Consider the following 21268-nt stretch of genomic DNA (forward strand, 5'->3'; position numbering starts at 1 on the left):
GATTGGACATGGGTAAGGGTCCTCTCAACATGGTGGTGGGGAATCAAAGCTTGTCAGACAGAATTCAAATGAGGTCACATGACTCCCTTGATTCTTCTATTTAACCTTAAATTAAAGAGTCCCACACATAACAATCCTAGAAATACTATAGTGTATTACAATTGGATGTTCTTCCTCAAAAGGATGCTAGCCAATCAGAAGTGGGCAACTCTCAATGTACCAATAATACCAATGTGTGCAGTGGCTATTGCTGGTACTAAACTATGGCAATGGGGAGGAGTGCTGTGATGGATCTTTAAAGTGCAGTGAAAGATGGCAGTGAGGGAATTGTGGTTTTTTAGAGTTCAAGCGGGATGTTAAACCATTTGGAATTACACCTTGGAAGACCCTTCCACAGACCCAGTTATGGGACATCTTTCTCAATCACTGCCAGTGATGCAGAGAATCCTGCTGTTGCTTGGTAAGGTCCTTTCTTGTTATTAGTCTAGTGCATTGGTTGCCTACTTACGGGCATTAATTGGCCATTGGTGGATAGGCCAGGCAAAACCATCCACATTGCTGGTATAATTGTGGGAATGGCAGAGAGGGGTTGGGTGGTAAACAGACAGTTCACTACAAACCAATGGCAGGTGAGAAGCTTATTTAAATTCACTTTGTTTAAACTCAATCCCTTCTTTCTCAAACCTCACAAATTTCCATTAATTGTGTTCCATTCCTTTTGAATAGAAAATCTTCATAAACATTCAGCTTCATTGTCAACATCAAAACAGTTCACCCTGCTCATTACAGCAATAGTTATTTCTTCCCCACACAGCAGTAATTCCTTTTGTGTTTCTTTCTCAACTTCCTTTTGTGTATTTTTATGCATCTTCCTTTAATTTCCAAAGAAGTAGCTGTCTCCCTTTCTGTCGCAAGGTGTGAAAATTCACTTGACTTTCAATACGTTTCAGTTTCTTTCCCCATTACAAACTGATCACATGAGTCTGACTCTAGACAGATGTTTAGTGTGATTACAGTTGTCTTCAGAGCATTCTGTTTCACTTAATATTAAAAAATACATTGTATCTGACTCCTTAAGTTACTGATCATATGGATTCCTAATGTTTTTCAACTGCATTTAAAATTTAGAATCATTCAAATCTTAAGTGATAAATTTAAAACAAGCAGTCTTAATCAACCAACAATTACAATATTTTTTGATATGTTAACATGAGCCATTTTCTAACCAGTAGCCCCTGACATGAGCCTAGTACAAGGAATGATGGCTGACAGTTACAAAACATATACATTGTATAGAAAGGATAGTATGATTCTGTTTCTTTACTTAATCAAAGTGACTGAATATAGAAAACGTTGCAAAATATTTTAAGAACTGAGAAGTTTGAGTTGTGAGTTTTCAAATTACTCATTATTATTTATATGGATGGTAAAAAGGCATTTTTATAAATTACATTTTCCTTACCTAAATTCAATTACAAAGGAATAAGCAAAGTAGAATATATACTGATTAGACTAGATTTCAGCTACTATTTAAACTTTCAAATGTAATTTTCACTTTCAGATATGTAAGTCCTTCTGGATGAAAATTAGTTTAATTTGCAGTGTCTCTTTTCTGGACAGCAATTAGCTTTAATTGACAAAACTGCATCAATTTAAAAAGGTATATATGTTTATGCTTTACTTTGCAGTAATCTGAAAATAAGCTACTGAGCACCAAACAGACCAAAATGACTTCACCTGTTTTAAATGAAGCTTTCTAATTTTACAACTCAATAGTTCAAAATTGTCTTGTCCACTGGCTGTTGTGCAGATTGAAAACAGTATGGTGCCTTTCCTAGCTGGAAATCAAAATGATAGAATATGAGTTTTAGGTGGAAATAAATACCCTTAAGTATTCTCTGCAATAAAATCAACAACAAAATACAGTGGATTGCTAATATGAATATATATAAATATGATTTTTCTCTTAAATGTAGGTCAAATGTGGGTAACAGCTAGTTTAACATATCAACATTATTGATTTTATTCAAGGATATTTTAGATATGGACTGGACAAATTACGTCAAAATTCATATGAAACCTTAGTTTGGAATTCAGTATTCTATAATAAGTGTCTTATGATAGCTATAGTACAACAATTGGTTCATGATTTGATGGCATTTATAAGGAACCATTTGTAAAACACTGAATTCAAACAGTAACAGAAAGCAGACCATGTTCATCTGATGAGTGATCATGATATTTGATAAGACTTCAAAATAGAAACTCATTCAAGTCCTTGGGAAATGCAAGCGGTCGGAATTTCTTTTTCTGTTTCTTTGACCTTCAGTCATACCCTCTGTTACATGAGTTGTCATTCTGCTTCAACTACTCAATCTGATTTAAAGCACTGCATAGTCATGCATGAGATTATAATATTTTCAGCCTTTAATAATTTTATAAGTCTAACCTCCTAAATGGAAAGCATCTGCATATAAAAAGAAAATCTACTGTTCTGTGACATTTGTGCTTTAGATCTGTTTTCTATGGTAGGAAAGATTACACTCAGTAACCTAGAAACGCCGTCAGAATAAATTTATATCATTTGGACTTGTACAATGTCTTGTCTAAAATGTATCAATGCATTAATAATAAATTACCTTCTTAACCAAACATTGTACTTAAATATTGATGAACTGAAAAATCTTCTCCATACTGTTTTGGTACTATCTCTCATTTTGTCACTGAAATTTTTTGCTGTGTTGTCCCTAAACATTTTTGTAACTGGTATGATTACACTTGGAGAATATGGAACGGTTATATTCAATAGTAGAATTGTAGCATGCATTAGGCGATAAACAAGTTTTATTTTGCTAATATTCTGACGGACAACCTCACTTCTATCGGTGAACTTACTCAACATGAAATTGTTTTGAGAGCTAAAAGAGACTAAAGCCACCGCCGAGTGGAAAATATGTTATGCAGTTATCACATCACCTGGAACAGTGATTCTTACCAATTATGGCAATATTCAGGAGAAAATTAGCCTCAGTTGATAAAACCCTTTGCTTCACAGCTGGAAATATGATAGAAATTAAGCTACAGCACAGAGGAATTAGCTGTTGAATAGGGAAAATAGCTTTAAAGAATTGGTCTCTGAAAGCAAAATTATTTCATGTTAGCAATCATAGCAATGGACAATGTGACTTTAATTTTCTTCAAAGCAACCATGATTTCTCCTAATTGTACTCTTCATTCTTTAGTTTGTTTCTGTTTCTGACCGAGTTCTAATGACGACAATCGCAATGCCTGTGTTTAGCAAGAAGAATGAGACAGTGAGTATGCCTTGCTTGTGATTGACAACAGTACAGAGAAAATATTTGAGGGGGAAGAAGGCACAGAGATTAAATGTAACCTTCAATAATGTGGGGGAGCACTGGAAAAGGTCAGGCTGCTTTCATGTACTTGTAGGCATCAGCTCAGAAAAGTATTGTATGAGGTCGGTAGCCTATTTTCCAGCCTACATTTACCTTGTGGCTTTTTGAGGTGAGAGGAAGAAAATGGGGGGAGGCAGATTGTTAGGCATTGGATTGCTCAATGAAGTGAAATAAGTTCATACAAACAAAATATTTAAACATTGTTTGTCAAAGTTAAACAGTGAGATTCTTTCTCTGGGAAGTAATTAGATGTGTGGTTTTCATATTTTAATAGCGCACACAAGGTATTCTTCTGGGTGTGGTCGGAACAGATGTGCCGGTGAAAGAGCTTTTGAAAGTTATTCCAAAATATAAGGTAAGAACACATGTAGCTTCTTTGACAATTGTGAAAATATCAGTTCTGATACAAAGAAATGCTAAACAATCTGGGTGGAGTTTTTGCGGTGGGATGCCTATGATCTCCTGCCACGTTTTTGGAGAAATCCTGGAGAAACAATACAATTGGCCATGTTTCTTTGAGGTGTCCACTGACTGGCCACCAAAGTCATAGCTGATGTTGGGGGCAAAAAAAAGCCTCTCTGGAATTCTGCTTAGTTGCATTTTTACGTATTAAAGCCATGTTTCTGTGGAGACGATTAATAAATAGTTGCATTAAACATTAATGTGGAAATTCAAAAAATGTGTTGGATTTAAGCAGTATTAAAGTAGGTTTGGACCAACAAACAAACATAAATTAATGATAGTTGCATTATAATGTAGGTAAATGTAAGGTTTCAGTTTGGTGGCAGAAGTGCTTGAAAAAGCAGCTGGGAACCTCATGCATTTATCCAATCACATAATGAGGTGCCCTTTGGATTTTAGCTTGAGCCTGAATATGAAGCAGTGGGGCGGTCACAATGGCTTTAGCCAGAAACCAGATGAACATCCAAAACTCCAATTTTAAAAAAAACTTTCACCAAAGATATTTGGCTACAAAACCGCTTTTAGACCATAGTCCTTGTAATGGAAAAAGTGCTAGAAACCTGGATAAGCACAACCTACTATATCACTAGTCCCGTTGTCAGAATAACCAAGCACAAAATTTCTGTGTATCACAAAATTAGAACTTTACACAGCTTCTCTAATTCAAGATTGTCAAATATATAATATCCTCTTCATGTTTAAGTAATTGCCTCAATATCAGATTGAAGATAATTTATAGACATATAGGCATATAGACAGCATCTCACAAATGAAGGAATTCAATGTACATTTATAAGGATAAATATTTCAGAAAGTAATAAATTATGGACTTGAGTGTGATCTTTTAATTTGTTATGACCAGATGAGGTAAGCAGAATTGATTGTTTTTTTTAGTTCCCTCTCAGATGATTGGACCAAATATTTTTATTCCTATTTTAATACGGTTATTACACTTCAAATAATATGAAGTGAACATGATAAGAATGAAGAAACCAAATGACCAGTTTTTTTTTGTTAAATGGAAGGAAGAGGAATGCTTATACCTACTACTCTAAAAAGTAATAAAAATGTGATATTGATATTAAAAGAAGAGTGTCCAACCAAAACTGCTCAGAAGAAGCTTTTGAAATATTGTTCACCTGTGAGTTCTGGATTCTGGCTTCTTTCTATTTGAAGCAGGATTCTTTACTGGTAACTTGCATACTAATGTGGAACCTCCAAAATTCAACCAAGCAATACACATCTGAGTTTAATTGCTTTGTTGTAAAGATGTAAATTTCTCTCATACTTGTCCTTGTTTATTGGTGGTTTCATGATGTCTTTGTCCCAGCTGATGGTAATAATAGACAAATTAGATTCCAGCTGTTACCTGGTTCAGTAGACCTTAGGTTTTCATATAGAGAGACAATTTGGTGAGGTCTTATCAAAAACAAACAAAAGTGCAGATTCTGCCCTTTTTGTCAGCAGTCTCATTTCCAGAAAACAATCCCAGTCGAGTATAACTCCTGCCTTCACTTTTAAATTTCTTACTAAACTCATGAAATTGCAAATATTTTGTTTCAATGACTTTCTGCACATATCATTTTTGTCTCACCCCAAGGTGCATACCAGTGATAGCTCAGTAATTTTTCTCACTGAACTCTTAAGAAATAAACTCAAAGCTTTGACTACTGTTAAGATGCTGAATAACACATTTCTGTGTGATGTTTTCTCCTCAACTGGCACTACTTTCTGGCCCTTGGCCTCTCCTTCTTTAAGTGGTAAAATCTGAAGTCACCAATAAGCATCAACTATCTCACCAAGTAACTTGATGAGTCATTCAGCTCAATCACATCTTAGAATGTTTGTCTTTTGCTTACTGTTTCAAATTACTTTCTGACCCTCTAAAACAAAAGCAGGTCACACCTTCGCATCATTGAAAAGCAAAAACATATTCACCTCACTTTTAGAATCCATGTTTCTCTGACACAATGATAGATCAGAACCCCAAAACCTTGCCGATATGTTGAATGTTTAATTCCAACTTCTTCTTAGAGAAGACGACTGGAACAGCCAAAAGATGACTACATTCAGTGACTTTCTTGTAAAATCCTATGTGAACCTATGGAATGCCAAATCTGTACAAAGTCAGGGAAACTTCAGACAGAAAGACTGAAGGAGAAGAGATAATGAGAGGCTGACTAGAATTATAGAATTCCTACAGTGAGGAAAGAGGCAAGTCAGCCCATCAAGTCTGCACTGATTTAGGGTCATGATGGACAATGACATTGTTGAACTGAGTCATAATAGCTGGAGCTCATCTATTGTGATGGTATCAAAACTGGATGGGTAACAAATGTTATGTATTGTTTATTGTAAAGTCAATACGGTAACACAATTGGACTCATATCCTATTCCAAAATTGGAGCACTACATTGAAAGAATTGGACATTTGATTCATCACCAAAATTGACTTATTAAAACGATGCTATCTAGTTACATTGTCTGATAGAACCATAGAAACACTAGTATTGGAAACATCAGATGGCTTTATCAAATCAAAGTCATGCCATTTGGATAGGAAATTGTACCATCAATGTTCCAACAATTAAGCAATAGGTCTTTGTTGGAATATATAACTGTGTAGATTATTTCAACAACTTAGTTGTACACATTCAAACCTGGGAAGAATACTTGCACAACTTGATTAAATTGTTTAACCATTTACAAGGTTAACCATTTAACTCATCCTATATCAACATAACATCTTTGATTGTACATTAATGTCTGCAGTTTGAACCCAAAGTGTCCTCTTCTCTTACTGGATCAGGCTGGCGTAACTTGGAGTTAAGATTACATTTTTGAACTATGAAAATTCTGTTCCATTTTATATCATTCGATACTTAAGAATTCCCTATTACTACTTCATTATTGCTTCCAAATTTTGAATTTGGATTAATCTAAACTGGGCACATATTTGAAGCATTTATTCGGATGTATCATTAGCTGAAAGTATCTTGGAATGCCTAGAAAGTTGCTGCATTCTTTTATGTCTCAGTCGACAGAGTTTAAGTTTTTGATACGGCCTAATTTTTGAATTAAAGAATCACTGATATTTTATTAAGATCTTGCATGGAAGAATGTGTGAAATGTAATACCAAAACAGACCTTCCAGCTGAATGTGAAGCAATGTTGTCATTAGTGCATGCACAACAACAGACCTGTGAATGACACAAAATATGACAACTCAGTACAACTAATTTTTAAAAAATTGTAATTAATAATGAAAACTATAGCACAAACTAATGGCTTATTTTTGCACATGGGAATTTTATTTTAGAATTATAGTGCTTCTGCCAGTGTCATTTCAAATAAGGTGCAGCAGAAGCCCCATCTATGGATAACTGAAGTATCTGCTACTGCAAGGGTGAAGTTATGACATTGATATCAATACTGCATCCAGGAATTTCTCAGTCATAGTATGGTTTTCCACTCAACGATTTGAGAGACATTATATTTTGAACAGACATTTCAGTGGTGGAAATAAGCTACATTTAGCCAACTGAAATCTTGTTTTTTCTTTATGTATTTTATAAATGTTGTCCTCAAACAAACTAATCATTGTAAATGATGGGGTGGCACGGTGGCACTGCTGCCTCACAGTGTCATGGTCCAGGGTTCGATTCCAGTCTTGGGCGACTGTCTGAGTGGAGTTTGCACATTCTCCCTGTGTCTGTGTGAGTTTCCTCTGGTTGGTCTGGTTTCCTCCCATAGTCCAAAGATGTGCAGGTCAGGTGAATTGTCCATGGTAGATTGTCCATAATGTTAGGTGCATTAGGCAGAGAGAAATGGGTCTGGGTGGGTTAATTGTTGGGCTGAAGGGTCTGTTCCCACACTGTAGGAAATCTAATCTAATCTGAATTCTAAAATTTCTATTTGGTTGAGATGAGTTTTTATATTGAAATGACTGGTGTCCGTGGCTGCGGTGATGTGAATCGAACAATTATGTTGATACAATTTGGAAATGCACATTTTAAAACATTAATGTGGAGTATATTTTGTTTCTTCATTAGGTGTAGCAACTTCTTAATAACTTTTTAATATATTTTTAATTGCAGCTGGGCATTCATGGATATGCTTTTGCAATCACAAACAATGGTTATGTCTTAACACATCCAGATTTGAGACCACTGGTAAGAAATGATATTAAAGATTTATTAAGAACTGATATAGCATGAGCCTGTAATTTATGGAATTAGCAGCATTCTTCATAGCGTAGTGGGAGGAGGAGAAGCCATCATGAGAGATGCTTTAGCTACATTTGAATAGATAAGAGTCCCATTGAACTAAATAACTGAACCAAAGCATTGGAAGAGGATGGTGCAGTCAATCGAGTCAAAGACTGCAGACTTCAAGGAAGATGAGTAGGCATTACAGCAGTGTCACAGAGGATGTTGATTGAGATTTTGGTTAGATTCTGTTCGCTGAGCTGGGAATTTGTGTTGCAGAGTTTCGTCCCCTGTCTAGGTGACATCCTCAGTGCTTGGGAACCTCCTGTGAAGCGCTTCTGTAATGTTTCCTACGGCATTTATAGTGATTTGTATCTGCCACTTCCAGTTGTCAGTTCCAGCTGTCCGCTGCAGTGGCCGGTATGTTGGGTCCAGGTCGATGTGCTTATTGATTGAATCTGTGGATGAGTGCCATGCTCTAGGAATTCCCTGGCTGTTCTCTGTTTGGCTTGTCCTATAATAGTAGTGTTGTCTCAGTCGAACTCATGTTGCTTGTCATCTGAGTGTGTGGCTACTAAGGATAGCAGGTTGTGTCGTTTCTGAACTGACAGCCAGACTACTGCGACCACTAGGACTCATAACAGCACACAAACCAACAGCCACTCTCTGACAACAACTCACCAGGACGAAGGACCCAATACCCAGCATGAGCAAAACCAATGTAGTGTACAAAATCCCATGCAAGGACTGCACAAAACACTACATAGGACAAACAGGAAGACAGCTAATGATCCGCATCCATGTACACCAACTAGCCACGAAACGACACGACCAGCTATCCTTAGTAGCCACACACTCAGATGACAAGCAACATGAGTTCAACTGGGACAACACTACTACTATAGGACAAGCCAGACAGAGAGCAGCCAGGGAATTCCTAGAGGCATGGCATTCATCCACAGATTCAATCAATAAGCACATCGACCTGGACCCAATATACCGGCCACTACAGCGAATAGCTGGAACTGACAACCGGAAGCGGCAGATACAAATCACTATAAATGCTGGAGGAAACATCACAGAAGCACTTCACAGGAGGCTCCCAAGCACTGAGGATGACACCTAGACAGGGGACGAAACGTCTGCAGCACAAATTCCCAGCTCGGCGAACAGAACCACAACAATGAACACCCGAGCTACAAATCTTCTCACAAACTTTGAATTTTGGTTAGAGCCATCTCAGTCCTGTGGGAAAGGCAGAAACCTTATTAAAAAGATTCAGACAGATGAAAACAAACCCAATGAAACTGTAGAAGCTTTTTGGAAAAGTCATCTATTATTCAGTGGGGGCATATTTGGTAGTCATGCTGATGCCGAATTATGTGATCACAGTCACATGTACATGAATTTTAAAACTGTTTTATATTATTTTGAAATTTAATGTGAAAATTGTTATTCTTTTAAAATAGTATGATTATTTTGAGATTACTTCATATTTTCTAGTTTTATATATATTGGCATATATGTTTACATACCTTTACATTCAATACTGTCTTAGTTTCCAATATAGTCTATTATGCAAATATATAGTTGTAAACTTAAGGTTTAACATTAGGTGTGATTTTTAAGGAAAACTTAAAAATTACAACATCAATGTTATTGTGCTAATTTTGGTGCTGAAATTTCATTCTACCATTGAAAGCATTTCCTGTTTTTTGTTTTAAATTCACAATCAAAGCAGAAATATATTTGATGTCACTTCTCTTACATGGTTTTATCAGTTTTGCAAAATTGCATTTAAACAAGTTAAATTTTCAAAAACTAAGTTAATAAGTGCAGTTTTATGTATTTTACATTTATGTAGTTATGTGTTAGCAGATGCAGCAAAATAAATGATATGTGAGTTATGTGTTTGGTTTTCAATTTGAATTTGTTGTTAAATTGATGTTTTAAACTGCTCAATTACACTAACCACTGAATCAGAGTCCTCAAATAAACTTCTACAAACTGCTCCAATGATTGTTTAAAATCCATTTGAAAATGATTTTTTTTCTGGAACCAGGAAGAGCAAGGTTGATTGTTATATCGTGATCATAATTAATGTATATAAATTTACATATGAAGTAATGACCAAATGCTCACTATAAAATTCAGCCCTGCATAGTCAAAATCATCTTAAATGTCATGAGTTGCCAACTTGTATAAGTTGATCACTAGTGTGAATATGAGAAACAAATATCAAAACATTTGTTATTTTAATTTTTGACTGAAGCATTAAACACGTGAATTATTTTTCAAAATATAGAGACAATTCCAGATAGGTTTGGCTTTCATTTGGGGACACCTTGAGCTAAAAATGTAATTGTGATTGGACTCAGTTATAAAGCTATTTTTGTTTTGGATCTATTAAACTGATTAAATCAGTGAGAACAATGACAAACAAATTTTAGTTTGTATTTCCCTTAATTGTTAACATTTAGAAGGAAAACACCAAAGCTGCCTGTTAAATAAAGATGCATGATTCATGCAACTTTAAAGGTAAATATTGGTAAATAGCTTGAATGCATTCATATCACATGTGATGACTTAGCCAAATATCAATCAAGATAGGACAAGTAAATCATTACTCAGCAAGATTTACAGCACTGATGTTATTCCAAACAATTCACAGTAAACTGTCAACACCAAGAGCATTAAAGATTCTCTAAGCCTTCAAAATAGCATTGTCACACCATAATTTATGTATTGTAGTCACATCAAGAGATGACCTCTGAAAGTGATTGTGCCCAGATTGCAAGAGGATCACAGTGCAGTTGTCACAAACATAATTGCCAATCAATCATTATTCTGTTGTAAACACCGATATTTATTTATTTATCAATGCAAATTTCAATTGTAAATTAATTGCAGTAGAAAATTCAATTCCACATGCAAATTTGTTCTGCACAAGGGATTGAATTTTTGCTCGCAAGATGGAGTGCTCTACTTGGTAAATTTTCCAACTCAATACACCCATCTCTTAGACTCAGTTTTCCTTCTGGGAGTTGGGAACACATCAAATTGACCCATAAACATTATAAATATTGTTCCATGAACATAAATATGCAGATTGGATGATTGATTATCTTAGAAAAAACTGTTGAACTGCTTAGCGAGTTTTGAGAAGATTTGTAGCTCAAGTTAAGTTTCTGGATGTAGGTTTGCTCGCTGAGCTGGAAGGTTCATTTCCAGACATTTCATCACCCAATTAGGTAGCATCTTCAGTGGGCCTCCAGGTGAAGCACTGCTGCTGATTCCTGCTTTCTGTTTATATGTTTGGGTTTCTTTGGGTTGGTGATGTCATTTCCTGTGGTGATGTCATTTACTGTTATTTTTCTCAGGAGGTTGTAGGTGAGGTCTAACGTGATATGTTTATTGACAGAGTTATGGTTGGAATGCCATGTTTCTAGGAATTCTCATGCGTGTCTCTGTTTGGCTTGTCCTAGGATGGATGTGTTGTCCCAGTTGAAGTGGTGTCCTTCCTTATCTGTATGTAAGGATACTAGTGAGGATCCTAGGACAACTTATAAATAGAAAGCAGGAATCAGCAGGAGTGCTTCACCCAGAGACCCACTGAAGATGTTACCTAGTAGGGTGATGAAACATCTGGAAATGAACCTTCCAGCTCAGTGAGCAAACCTACATGTTGAACTGCTTTTATTAACAGGCCATCTGATGTAGGGCAGAAAATAACAGTACCATATGTTGGTGTGGTTGAAATGGAACTGTTTGTTAACATTTCCCTCAGGGTATTATTATGTCATTACAAGTGCTTGGTTGAGTTTCACAAGCTGGAGTATCTTAACAGGGGTTTATAAGTTCATAATTTGATTGACAATTTAAAGAGGCTGTTAAAATACAATACAGAGATTGAGCACCAGGAATGCACAAACTTTCCAGCACTGTGATGTTTTATTCGATTAGCTCCAAACCTATCATGTATTTGTGACAATACTTTTGTTATTTTTTTATTTGCCAAAGATGATAATGTCCAAACACTCTGTTCACACAAATGAAAACCATCAAGAGCTTAGTCAACTATGTTTTAACTTGTCTGTAGGGCAATGGGAGCAGGGCTGCCTTGTATCTAGTAGAAGTGACACTTAGTGATCACAGCAGAGAAATAGATTTAGGATCAGTACACTTGTGGTACTGCTATTGCTAATTCTCCTCAACAGTGTGAGCCAAATTGTCTTGTCCTTCAGATCATGAAGAGTACCTTGTTTATCTCAGGGCTTCTCAGACTCATTGAAGTTATGTACTGCCAGATTCTTTGGTCTCCAGCAACTATGTGGACGCTCCAATTTCCCTCACCAATTCTCCAGACATTGGCAAAAGCTTTGCTTTGCTGACTTCATGGCTGTTTCCCCTGTTAGCTCACTATTCAAGGTTTCCTGCTTCTTCTGCTTCATACTGCCCCTCACTCAGTCTCTCTCTTCTGCCTCCCTTCTACAACCACATCCAAGGTTTTTGACTATGCCCTAAGACTGACTCACAATCTTATTATTGCCTTGGTAACTGCTGGGAATACCCTGCAGAGAATTCCTGCAGAAGGTGAGTCCACTTTCAGCCCTGCAATAAATAACCAGTCATGGTTCAAGTCTCAATGTGATTGCCCCATTACAAAAGGATTAGATGTTTTTGCTGTGGGATCTGAATTGAAGTTTATTTGCTTTGAAGGTTTTGGATGGGTTTTATTAACAAATGTGTATGAATGAGAGATGTATCAGATTGTTAGAGCATATTCATTTCCATTTCCACAAAGCTCCCGATGTTTCTGCTGGGAGGATACTGTGTAAGTAACTATGGAGTTGATATGGATGTTACGAGGAGTTATGGCTGATGGGGAAGCCTGAATTAGCATAGCATTAGCATGAAGGGTATGAGAGAACCATGAATTGATAAACATGGGGCAAGAGTTAGCACAAAGAAGATGACAGTCATGGTTGGGGAGGGTGGGTGAGAGTAAAAGCAAGAAGACTTAAAAGCTTCTGAAATTACATAATATTATCTGCTGGCTATGGAATTAACTCTATCAGTTGCTGCATTTACTGTGTAGCACACAAGCAGTTTGTGTTGTAGCTTTGCCATGTAGAGAGGCAATAACCTAGTGGTATTATTGCTCATCTGTTAATCCAGAAAGTCAGGTGATATTTTGGGGACACAGATTTGAATCCTGCCATGGTGGATGGTGGAATTTGAATTCAATAACCATCTGGAATTATGGAGTCATGACCATGAAACCACCTTCACTTTTCAGGAAAAACCTATCTTGTTCTTAATGTCCTTCAGAGAACGAAATCTGCCATCCTCATCTTGTCTGGCCTACACTTGACTCTAGACCCCCGGTGATTGGTTGACTCTGAACTGCCCTCTGCACTGGCATAGCAAGGCACTCAGTTGTACCAATCACTACAAACTCTCAAAAGAAAGGAATGAAACTGGACAGACTACCTGACATTGATATAAACACCAGAAATAACTGTCAAAGACATCACTGTTGATCAGTATGATATGTCGTATTGGCAGGACAGATCCAGCAGGGGTGGTGGCACTGTGGTATACATTTGGGAGGAAATTGCCCTATAAGTCCTCAACATTTAATCCAGATCCACAAAGTTTTATTGCATCGGGTCAACCACAGGTGTGGAAACCAGGTGATTACCTCGTACCATCCTCTGTTAGCTGATGAATCAGTACTCCTCTGGAGGAAACACTGAGTGTGGCAAGGGTCCAAATGTACTCTGTTTGAGGGATTTTAATGAGTGGATCAGCAGCAGCACTACTGATCAAACTGATTGGGACCTAAGGAAAATAACTGCTAGACTGGGTCTGCAACTGGTGGTGAACAAACAAAGAAGAGGGAAAAACATACTTGACCTAATCCATACCAATCTGCTGGCTGCAAATATATCTATGCGTGACAGTATTGGTAAGATACAGAGTCCTTGTGGAGACAAAATCCTGCCTTCACATTGATAACTTCTTCCATCTTGTTGTGTGACAGTATCACCATGCAAAATAGGACAGACTTTGAACAGATCGAGCAAGTCAAGTCTGGGCATCCATGAAGTTCTGTGGACCATCAACATAGCAGAATTGTACTCCAGCACAATCTGCAACCTCATGGCTCAGCATTCCACCTCTCTACCATTACCATCAAGCCAGAGATCAACTCTGTTGTTCGTCTACATCCAGTCATGAATGGTGGTGGATAATTGAACAGTTTACTGGAGGAGGTAGCTCCACAAATATCCTCATCCTCAACGATGGGGGAGCCCAACACATCAGTGCAAAAGATAAGGCTGAAGCATTTGCAACCATCTCCATGTAGACAGATGGTTGGTGTTGTTCCTGGCATTTCTCTTGGAGTTACTGACCAGTGAAAATCATGTTCATAGTTCCACAGTTTGGTTAGAAGTCACACTGGCTTTCAGGAAGGATTTCCTCAGAGAATAGGAAAAGGTGCCTAGTGAGGATTCGGACGTTGATCTTCCTGGCAACAGAGAGTAAAGAGGTTTCTTTATAGTTCCCATGGTCCATATTTTCTCCTTTATCGAAGACAATGACAATAGCATCATCCCTGAGATCGACATTCACATCATACAAACGCCAGACAATGACCATCTCCAATCAGTGATGATCGAACCATCACTGCTTGACATTCAATGTCCTCTTTGTATCCCTCATTATTAACATCTTGTGGGTTACCATTGCTCAGAAACTGAACTGGAATAGCCATTTGGTTAGAGTGGTCAAAGGCTTGGAATATTACACTGAGTAACTTATCTCCAGTCTCCCCAAAACCTGTCCAGCATCTACAAAGTGCAAAAACAGAATGTGATAGAATATTGCCCACTGGGCTGGACACAGAGGCAGACAGCAAAATCAAATCAATGTCTGTATCCCTGTATTCACAACATAGTAAAATTATAACATTCAGTGACCCTCAAAATCAATCCCAGTGTTTCAGACTTTTTGAATTATCAGTATCAGGCTTTTTGAATAAACAAGATCATACAGTCTTCGAGTCATAGCGATGTACAGGAGGGAAGCAGACCCTTGGGTCCAACTCGTCCATGCCAACCAGATATTCTAAATAAATCTAATCCCATTTGCCAGCATTTGACCTATATCCCTCTTACCCATTCTTATTCATCTACCCATTCAGATGCCTTTTAAGTGTTGTAATTATACAAACCTCAACCATTTCCTTTGGCAGCTCATTCCAAAAATGCAACACCCTTAGCATGAAAACGTTGACCCTTAGGTCCCTTTTAAATCTTTCGCCTTTCACCTTAAACCTATGTCCTCCAATTTTGGACTCCCCTATCCCAGGGAAAAGACATTGTCTGTTTACCCTATCCATACCTGTCATGATTTTATAACCCTTTATAAAGTCACCCCTCAGCCTCCGAAGCTCCAGGGAAAATAGCCCCAGCCTATTCAACCTTTCCCTATAGCTCAAACCATCCAACCCTGGCAACATCATTGTAAATCATTTCTGAACCCTTTCAAGTTTCACAACATCCTTCCTATAGCAGGGAGACCAGAATTGCATGCAGTATTCCAAAAGTGGCCTAACCAATGTCCTGTACAGCCGCAACATGACCTCCCAACTTTTGTACTCAATACTCTGACCAATAAAGGAAAGCATACCAAACGCCTCCTTCACTATCCTAACTATTTATGACTCCACCTTCAAGGAGCTTTGAACCTGCACTTCAAGATCTCTGTGTTCAGCAACACTCCCCAGGACCTTACCATTAAGTGTACAAGTCTTGCCTTTCCATAATGCAGCACCTCACATTGGCCCATTAGCCCATCTGATCAAGGTCCCATTGTCCTCGGAGGTAACTTTTGTCATTGTCCACTACACCACCAGACATCTCGTTTGTGGCTTAAATATGCGAATTAGCATTTAGTAAATCTACAGTAGCATTATCAGAGCAAAGTTAAGCAGCAGGGTAATCTAATGAAAGTCTATGATTTTAACCAATCTTCTTTGATTCTAGCCCCCACTCACCTATAGACAGAAAAGTAAACAAACAGAGTTAAGGATAAATCAAAAGAAGAGAAGTATGAATGAGATGCAACTGGCCAGTTCCTTGAAGCAGACTCCACGATCTGTAATTTAACAGGTGCAAGAATTGTAGCTGAAGCCACTAATGCATGCAAAAACTTGTTGATGTCAGGGCATTTTCTTTAGAATGTGATTCTGTGCATCTGCTTAAAGAAACTGGCCAGTTGCATCTCATTCATTTTTTTCTTAGGTTGTTGCTTGGTTCATCTTATTCAATGTTGGCACTAGCATTCAAATCTTAGCAAGAAGAAATTGCAAAGTTAACAGGGCTGTATATGCCATTGTCATTTCCAGTTGCTAAGTGAGATGGGTTGTCTCTGGCTATATTCCTTTGAAATTTTATGGTTGAGGGACTTGTTCAGTCATTCTAAAGGGCAGTTAAGAGTCAACCACTATCAATCTGGTTTCACATGTAGTAAAATTCAGGTAAGGACAATGGATTTCTTTCAATAAAGGGCATTAGTGAATTAGACGGTTCTTATGACAATGGTTTCATTATTAAACTTTTAATTCCAGACTTGTTTTGTTGAATTTAAGCTCATTATTACCTGGATCACTGGATTACTGCATTAATTCAACTAAGTCATTGACACTCCATTTTGCGAACTCCTCCATCAATACTGAGTTACTTCCACTAACTGTCAAGGCAAAAGAAACATAAAAGAAGCTCATCTAAAAGTTTCCTAATGATCTCTTTAATAATACTAATGGGGGAGTTTCTTGTACAGCTGAACATATAGACTTTGCATGTTTCAGAGAAGATGCTAACAGAACAAGCAAAGTCCAAATTGACAGGTTGTGTGTCACATTAGTGTTTGAATCTGGCTGGGATCAGAATTGGCCCACTTTGCATTCCTGCTCTATTGACCATAAACCCTGACAATTGGCACAAATGGCTGGAAGTTAATGGGAGGAGACACGCTGCCAAATTTCAATTTTTGTCACTTCAGTGGAGCTGAAAGCGGAGGTGCTAAGAAACCCAATTGTGTGGCCTTTCCTCTTTCTGCCCATTTAATTGTCACAAAATTCATTTTCAATTTATTTGATCGTCATTTTGATACATATTATCTTCATGTTCAGTGCAGCCAAATTGTTTTAACCTTGATAGGATAATTTGCTTTCACCTGTATTTAAGATTGATGATCTGATTAATATTATGTGAAAGCAAGTTCTAGCTTCCCAGTCTCTTTCCTGACCCACTTGGGAAATTGCACTGATACTCAACCTCCTTTATTCCCAGGGTCATCACGAAAGTTAAGAACTTAACTAAGTTACTCAGATTTCCCAATTTATTGGTCTGACAGTCTGAGAAAACACTGACCAGGTTTCTTCCCTTAAGAAATATAATTAAATACAAATAAATCAATTGTAACTACAGGCAAAAATATGATTAATCAACATCACTATTATTAGAAACACTAACCATTTTCTTAAATTCAGACATACTTATACAGACCAACACAGACAACTGAACAAACCTGGGTGTTATTGGTGAAAGAAATACTACTGGGCAATACAGTTCAATACCATCAGTTCACAGGATCTGACAACATGTCCTTTTTTGCTTCTCAGGACATACCATTCCATAATCTCCTTATTTCTGGATTCTTCCAAATAATTGCAGAAGGTACAGGAAGGTTGACATGCTAATTGTAAAATCTTTTAGCTCCCAGTTAGAAGCAACTACTTATTGCAACTGGCAGGAGAGAACATCTAACTGTCTACCAGGCGAATGTTATTTCACTGCAGAGAGGGAGGTCTTATGTATTCTGGAGATTTCTCCTCCTTTTGTGTCACTACACAAAGTGATTCTCTTGCTCAGGATCCAATCAGAGAAGTGTCACTATGCTGATGACTTATGGTATCCATAATTGGTCCCAACTGCATAAGCCAATCAGCAGTCCATAGCTGGGTAAGTCTCTCTCCTGCAACATACACTTCCGTACTGTGGCATCTTAGATCCCTTCCCTTACTGCTTGAAGAAAATGTGTAAACATAACTCACAATGAGTTCCACTCAGTTCTTTTTAAAGATGCAGCAACTCCTTCTTTAGTCCTTAGTTTAAAATTTTTCCCATTTTCAACCACAATTCAAATAATGAAAAAGTAGGAAGATGTAGTCTTTACAAGGAAAATATTAGTTGAGCAAGTTAAGGTCCAAGGGCAAAGAAATATTGTCACCATTACAAATAACTGCCTCCCGCAGACCCAGAAATCACGGGTCTCAAGAGTGTCAAGCTGACATTCTTGTCTCTATCACCAGGACTAAACTCCGGCTAATGGATTATGGGTGATTGGGAACTTAAGAACCATTTGCTGATGGCAGCTGATGTCGCAGGCTACTAAGTCAATTTTCAGCTCCAGAGAGTTTTCTTCACAATAGCTCAAACTGATTATGCTGTTAAAAATTCACTCTCACAACGGAATGGACAAATCCAGATATATTCTGCCATGTTCAATGGTTCTTTATTGTGTATCTACAGCAACATCTGATCCTTCCGTACATTTGAATGGCAAGTCTTTTGGCAAAATTCTATTGCTGCGCACCAACCTTGATATCCCTACCAGTGAAAATAATTTTTTTACATCAAATACTGTTATCATTTTAAACACCAAAACCTTATCACAGATCCAGCTGGAATCCTCTGCCTATTGTCTGTGGTAGCAGGTATGAAAAGTAGACAGGTCATTCCCACCATCCCCTGCCCCTATGTCCACCACCACCATCACCACCATCATGAGGATGAGACCTTGTGTTTGTGAGCTACTTCAGTGGTTACTGAATCAGCTTTCGTCTGGGATCACTTCCTGGGACAGCAGTCTTCTACCCTTGCTGAAGATGCTAGTCAGTCAGTGGCCAGCAGCCTCTGTGAGTTGTAGCAACATGTCAGAGACCTCAACTTCTGGCAGCACAACCACTCAGAATTCCAGGAGCAGTCAGCACAAGAGATATTTTGTTAGGGTACCTTGGGTGGAGCTCACAGGAGGAGAGAGGTAAGCTTCCAGTAGCAAATCTTTGATGTCTCACAATCCCTGTCCCTCCCCAGTCCTGTCAGTGTCTGGGGCAGATTAAGGCAGATTGAGACCCTGCCCAGTCTCTCACAAACAAAAAGTAGGTAAGCCGCTCTGTCAGAAAGGCTAGGCGAAAGTGAGAACTGCAGATACTGGAGATTAGAGTCGAGAGTGTGGTGCTGGAAAAGCACAGCAGGCCAGGCAGCTCCAAGAGCAGGAAAATCAATGTTTCAGGCAAAAGCCCTTCCCTGAAATGTTGATTCACCTGTTCCTTGGATGATATCAGAAAGGCTGCCAGTCTTTTCACACACCTCAAATTGTGTTAATTGTCTCAGTTATAGTTGGGTAACCTTAAGTGGACAGTAAGTACTCATTTAACTGTCGTATTTGGTGGCAGAACAGGAAGATCTTCCATCTCGGAAATGTGTTATTGAAGTGTGAAGGTGACAGCAATGTTCCCTACTCCAAATCACTTGATTTTCTTCCCCCCCCCCCCACCAACTAAAAATTTACTTTTCAGGAGCAGAAGACTCTATCCTCTGTATTCTATACAAAGGAATGTGAACAATTGATTCATGAGATTGTAGTTTCATGGTGTCCATGCCAGAGTTTTGAATGACCCTGGTTTGTTGTCAACACTAAATGTATTGGCTTGCTCATGCATCAGTTCTACAATATACTCTTCTAAAAGTCTTTCCTGAGTAATTTTAAAAATTAATTAGACAATAGACAATAGACAATAGATGCAGGAGTAGGCCATTCTGCCCTTCGAGCCTGCACCGCCATTCAATATGATCATGGCTGATCATTCCTAATCAGTATCCTGTTCCAGCCTTATCTCCATACCCCTTGACTCCACTATCTTTAAGAGCTCTATCCAATTCTTTCTTAAAAGAATCCAGAGACTGGGCCTCCACTGCCCTCTGGGGCAGAGCATTCCACACAGCCACCACTCTCTGGGTGAAGTAGTTTCTCCTCATCTCTGTCCTAAATGGTCTACCCCGTATTTTTAAGTTGTGTCCTCTGGTTCGGCACTCCCCCATCAACGGAAATATGTTCCCTCCTGCCAGAGTGTCCAGTCCTTTCATAAGCCTATACGTTTCAATCAGATCCCCTCTCAGTCTTCTAAACTCAAGGGTATACAAGCCCAGTCGCTTCAGTCTTTCCGTGTAAGGCAATCCTGCCATTCCAGGAATTGACCTCGTGAACCTACGCTGCACTCCCTCAATAGCCAGAATGTCTTTCCTCAAATTTGGAGACCAGAACTGTACACAGTACTCCAGGTGTGGTCTCACCAGGGCCCTGTACAGCTGCAGAAGCACCTCTTTGCTTCTATACTCAATCCCTCTTGTTATGAAGGCCAGCATGCTATTAGCCTTCTTCACGACCTGCTGTACCTGCATGCTTGCCTTCATTGACTGGTGGACAAGAACACCCAGATCTCTCTGAACAGCCCCTTTACCTAATTTGATACCATTGAGGTAGTAATCTGCCTTCCTGTTCTTGCCACCAAAGTGGATAACCAGACATTTATCCACATTAAACTGCATCTGCCATGCATCTGCCCACTCACCTAACTTGTCCAGGTCACCCTGTAATCCCCTAACATCCTCATCACATTTCACCCTACCACCTAGCTTTGTGTCATCAGCAAATTTGCTAATGTTATTGCTGATACCATCTTCTATATCATTTACATATATTGTAAAAAGCTGCGGTCCCAGCACGGATCCCTGCGGTACCCCACTGGTCACTGCCTGCCATTTCGAAATGGAGCCGTTAATCACTACCCTTTGTTTCCTATTAGCCAACCAATTCTCTATCCAATCTAGTACTTTGCCCCCAATCCCGTGCGCCCTAATTTTACTCACTAACCTCTTGTGTGGGACTTTATCAAAAGCTTTCTGAAAGTCCAGGTACACTACATCCACTGGATCTCCCTCGTCCATCTTCCGAGTTACATCCTCAAAAAATTCCAGATTAGTCAAGCATGATTTCCCCTTCATAAATCCATGCTGACTCTGTCCTATCCTGTTACTATTATCCAGA

General features: G+C 38.4%; 1 protein-coding gene across 2 annotated transcripts in view; it reads left to right on the top strand.

Moving 5' to 3' along the window:
• Nucleotides 1-21268, top strand: part of cacna2d3a (calcium channel, voltage-dependent, alpha 2/delta subunit 3a) — a 950991-nt gene that overhangs the window by 607807 nt on the left and 321916 nt on the right. For both annotated transcript variants that reach the window (XM_072582307.1, XM_072582308.1), the window contains 3 exons: nucleotides 3243-3314; nucleotides 3691-3771; nucleotides 7976-8050. In XM_072582307.1, the coding sequence (XP_072438408.1) occupies nucleotides 3243-3314; nucleotides 3691-3771; nucleotides 7976-8050 (228 nt within the window). The remainder of the gene's footprint in view (nucleotides 1-3242; nucleotides 3315-3690; nucleotides 3772-7975; nucleotides 8051-21268) is intronic.

The sequence above is a fragment of the Chiloscyllium punctatum genome, chromosome 12 (genome assembly GCF_047496795.1).
Source record: "Chiloscyllium punctatum isolate Juve2018m chromosome 12, sChiPun1.3, whole genome shotgun sequence".
In the NCBI taxonomy this organism is placed as follows: domain Eukaryota; kingdom Metazoa; phylum Chordata; class Chondrichthyes; order Orectolobiformes; family Hemiscylliidae; genus Chiloscyllium; species Chiloscyllium punctatum.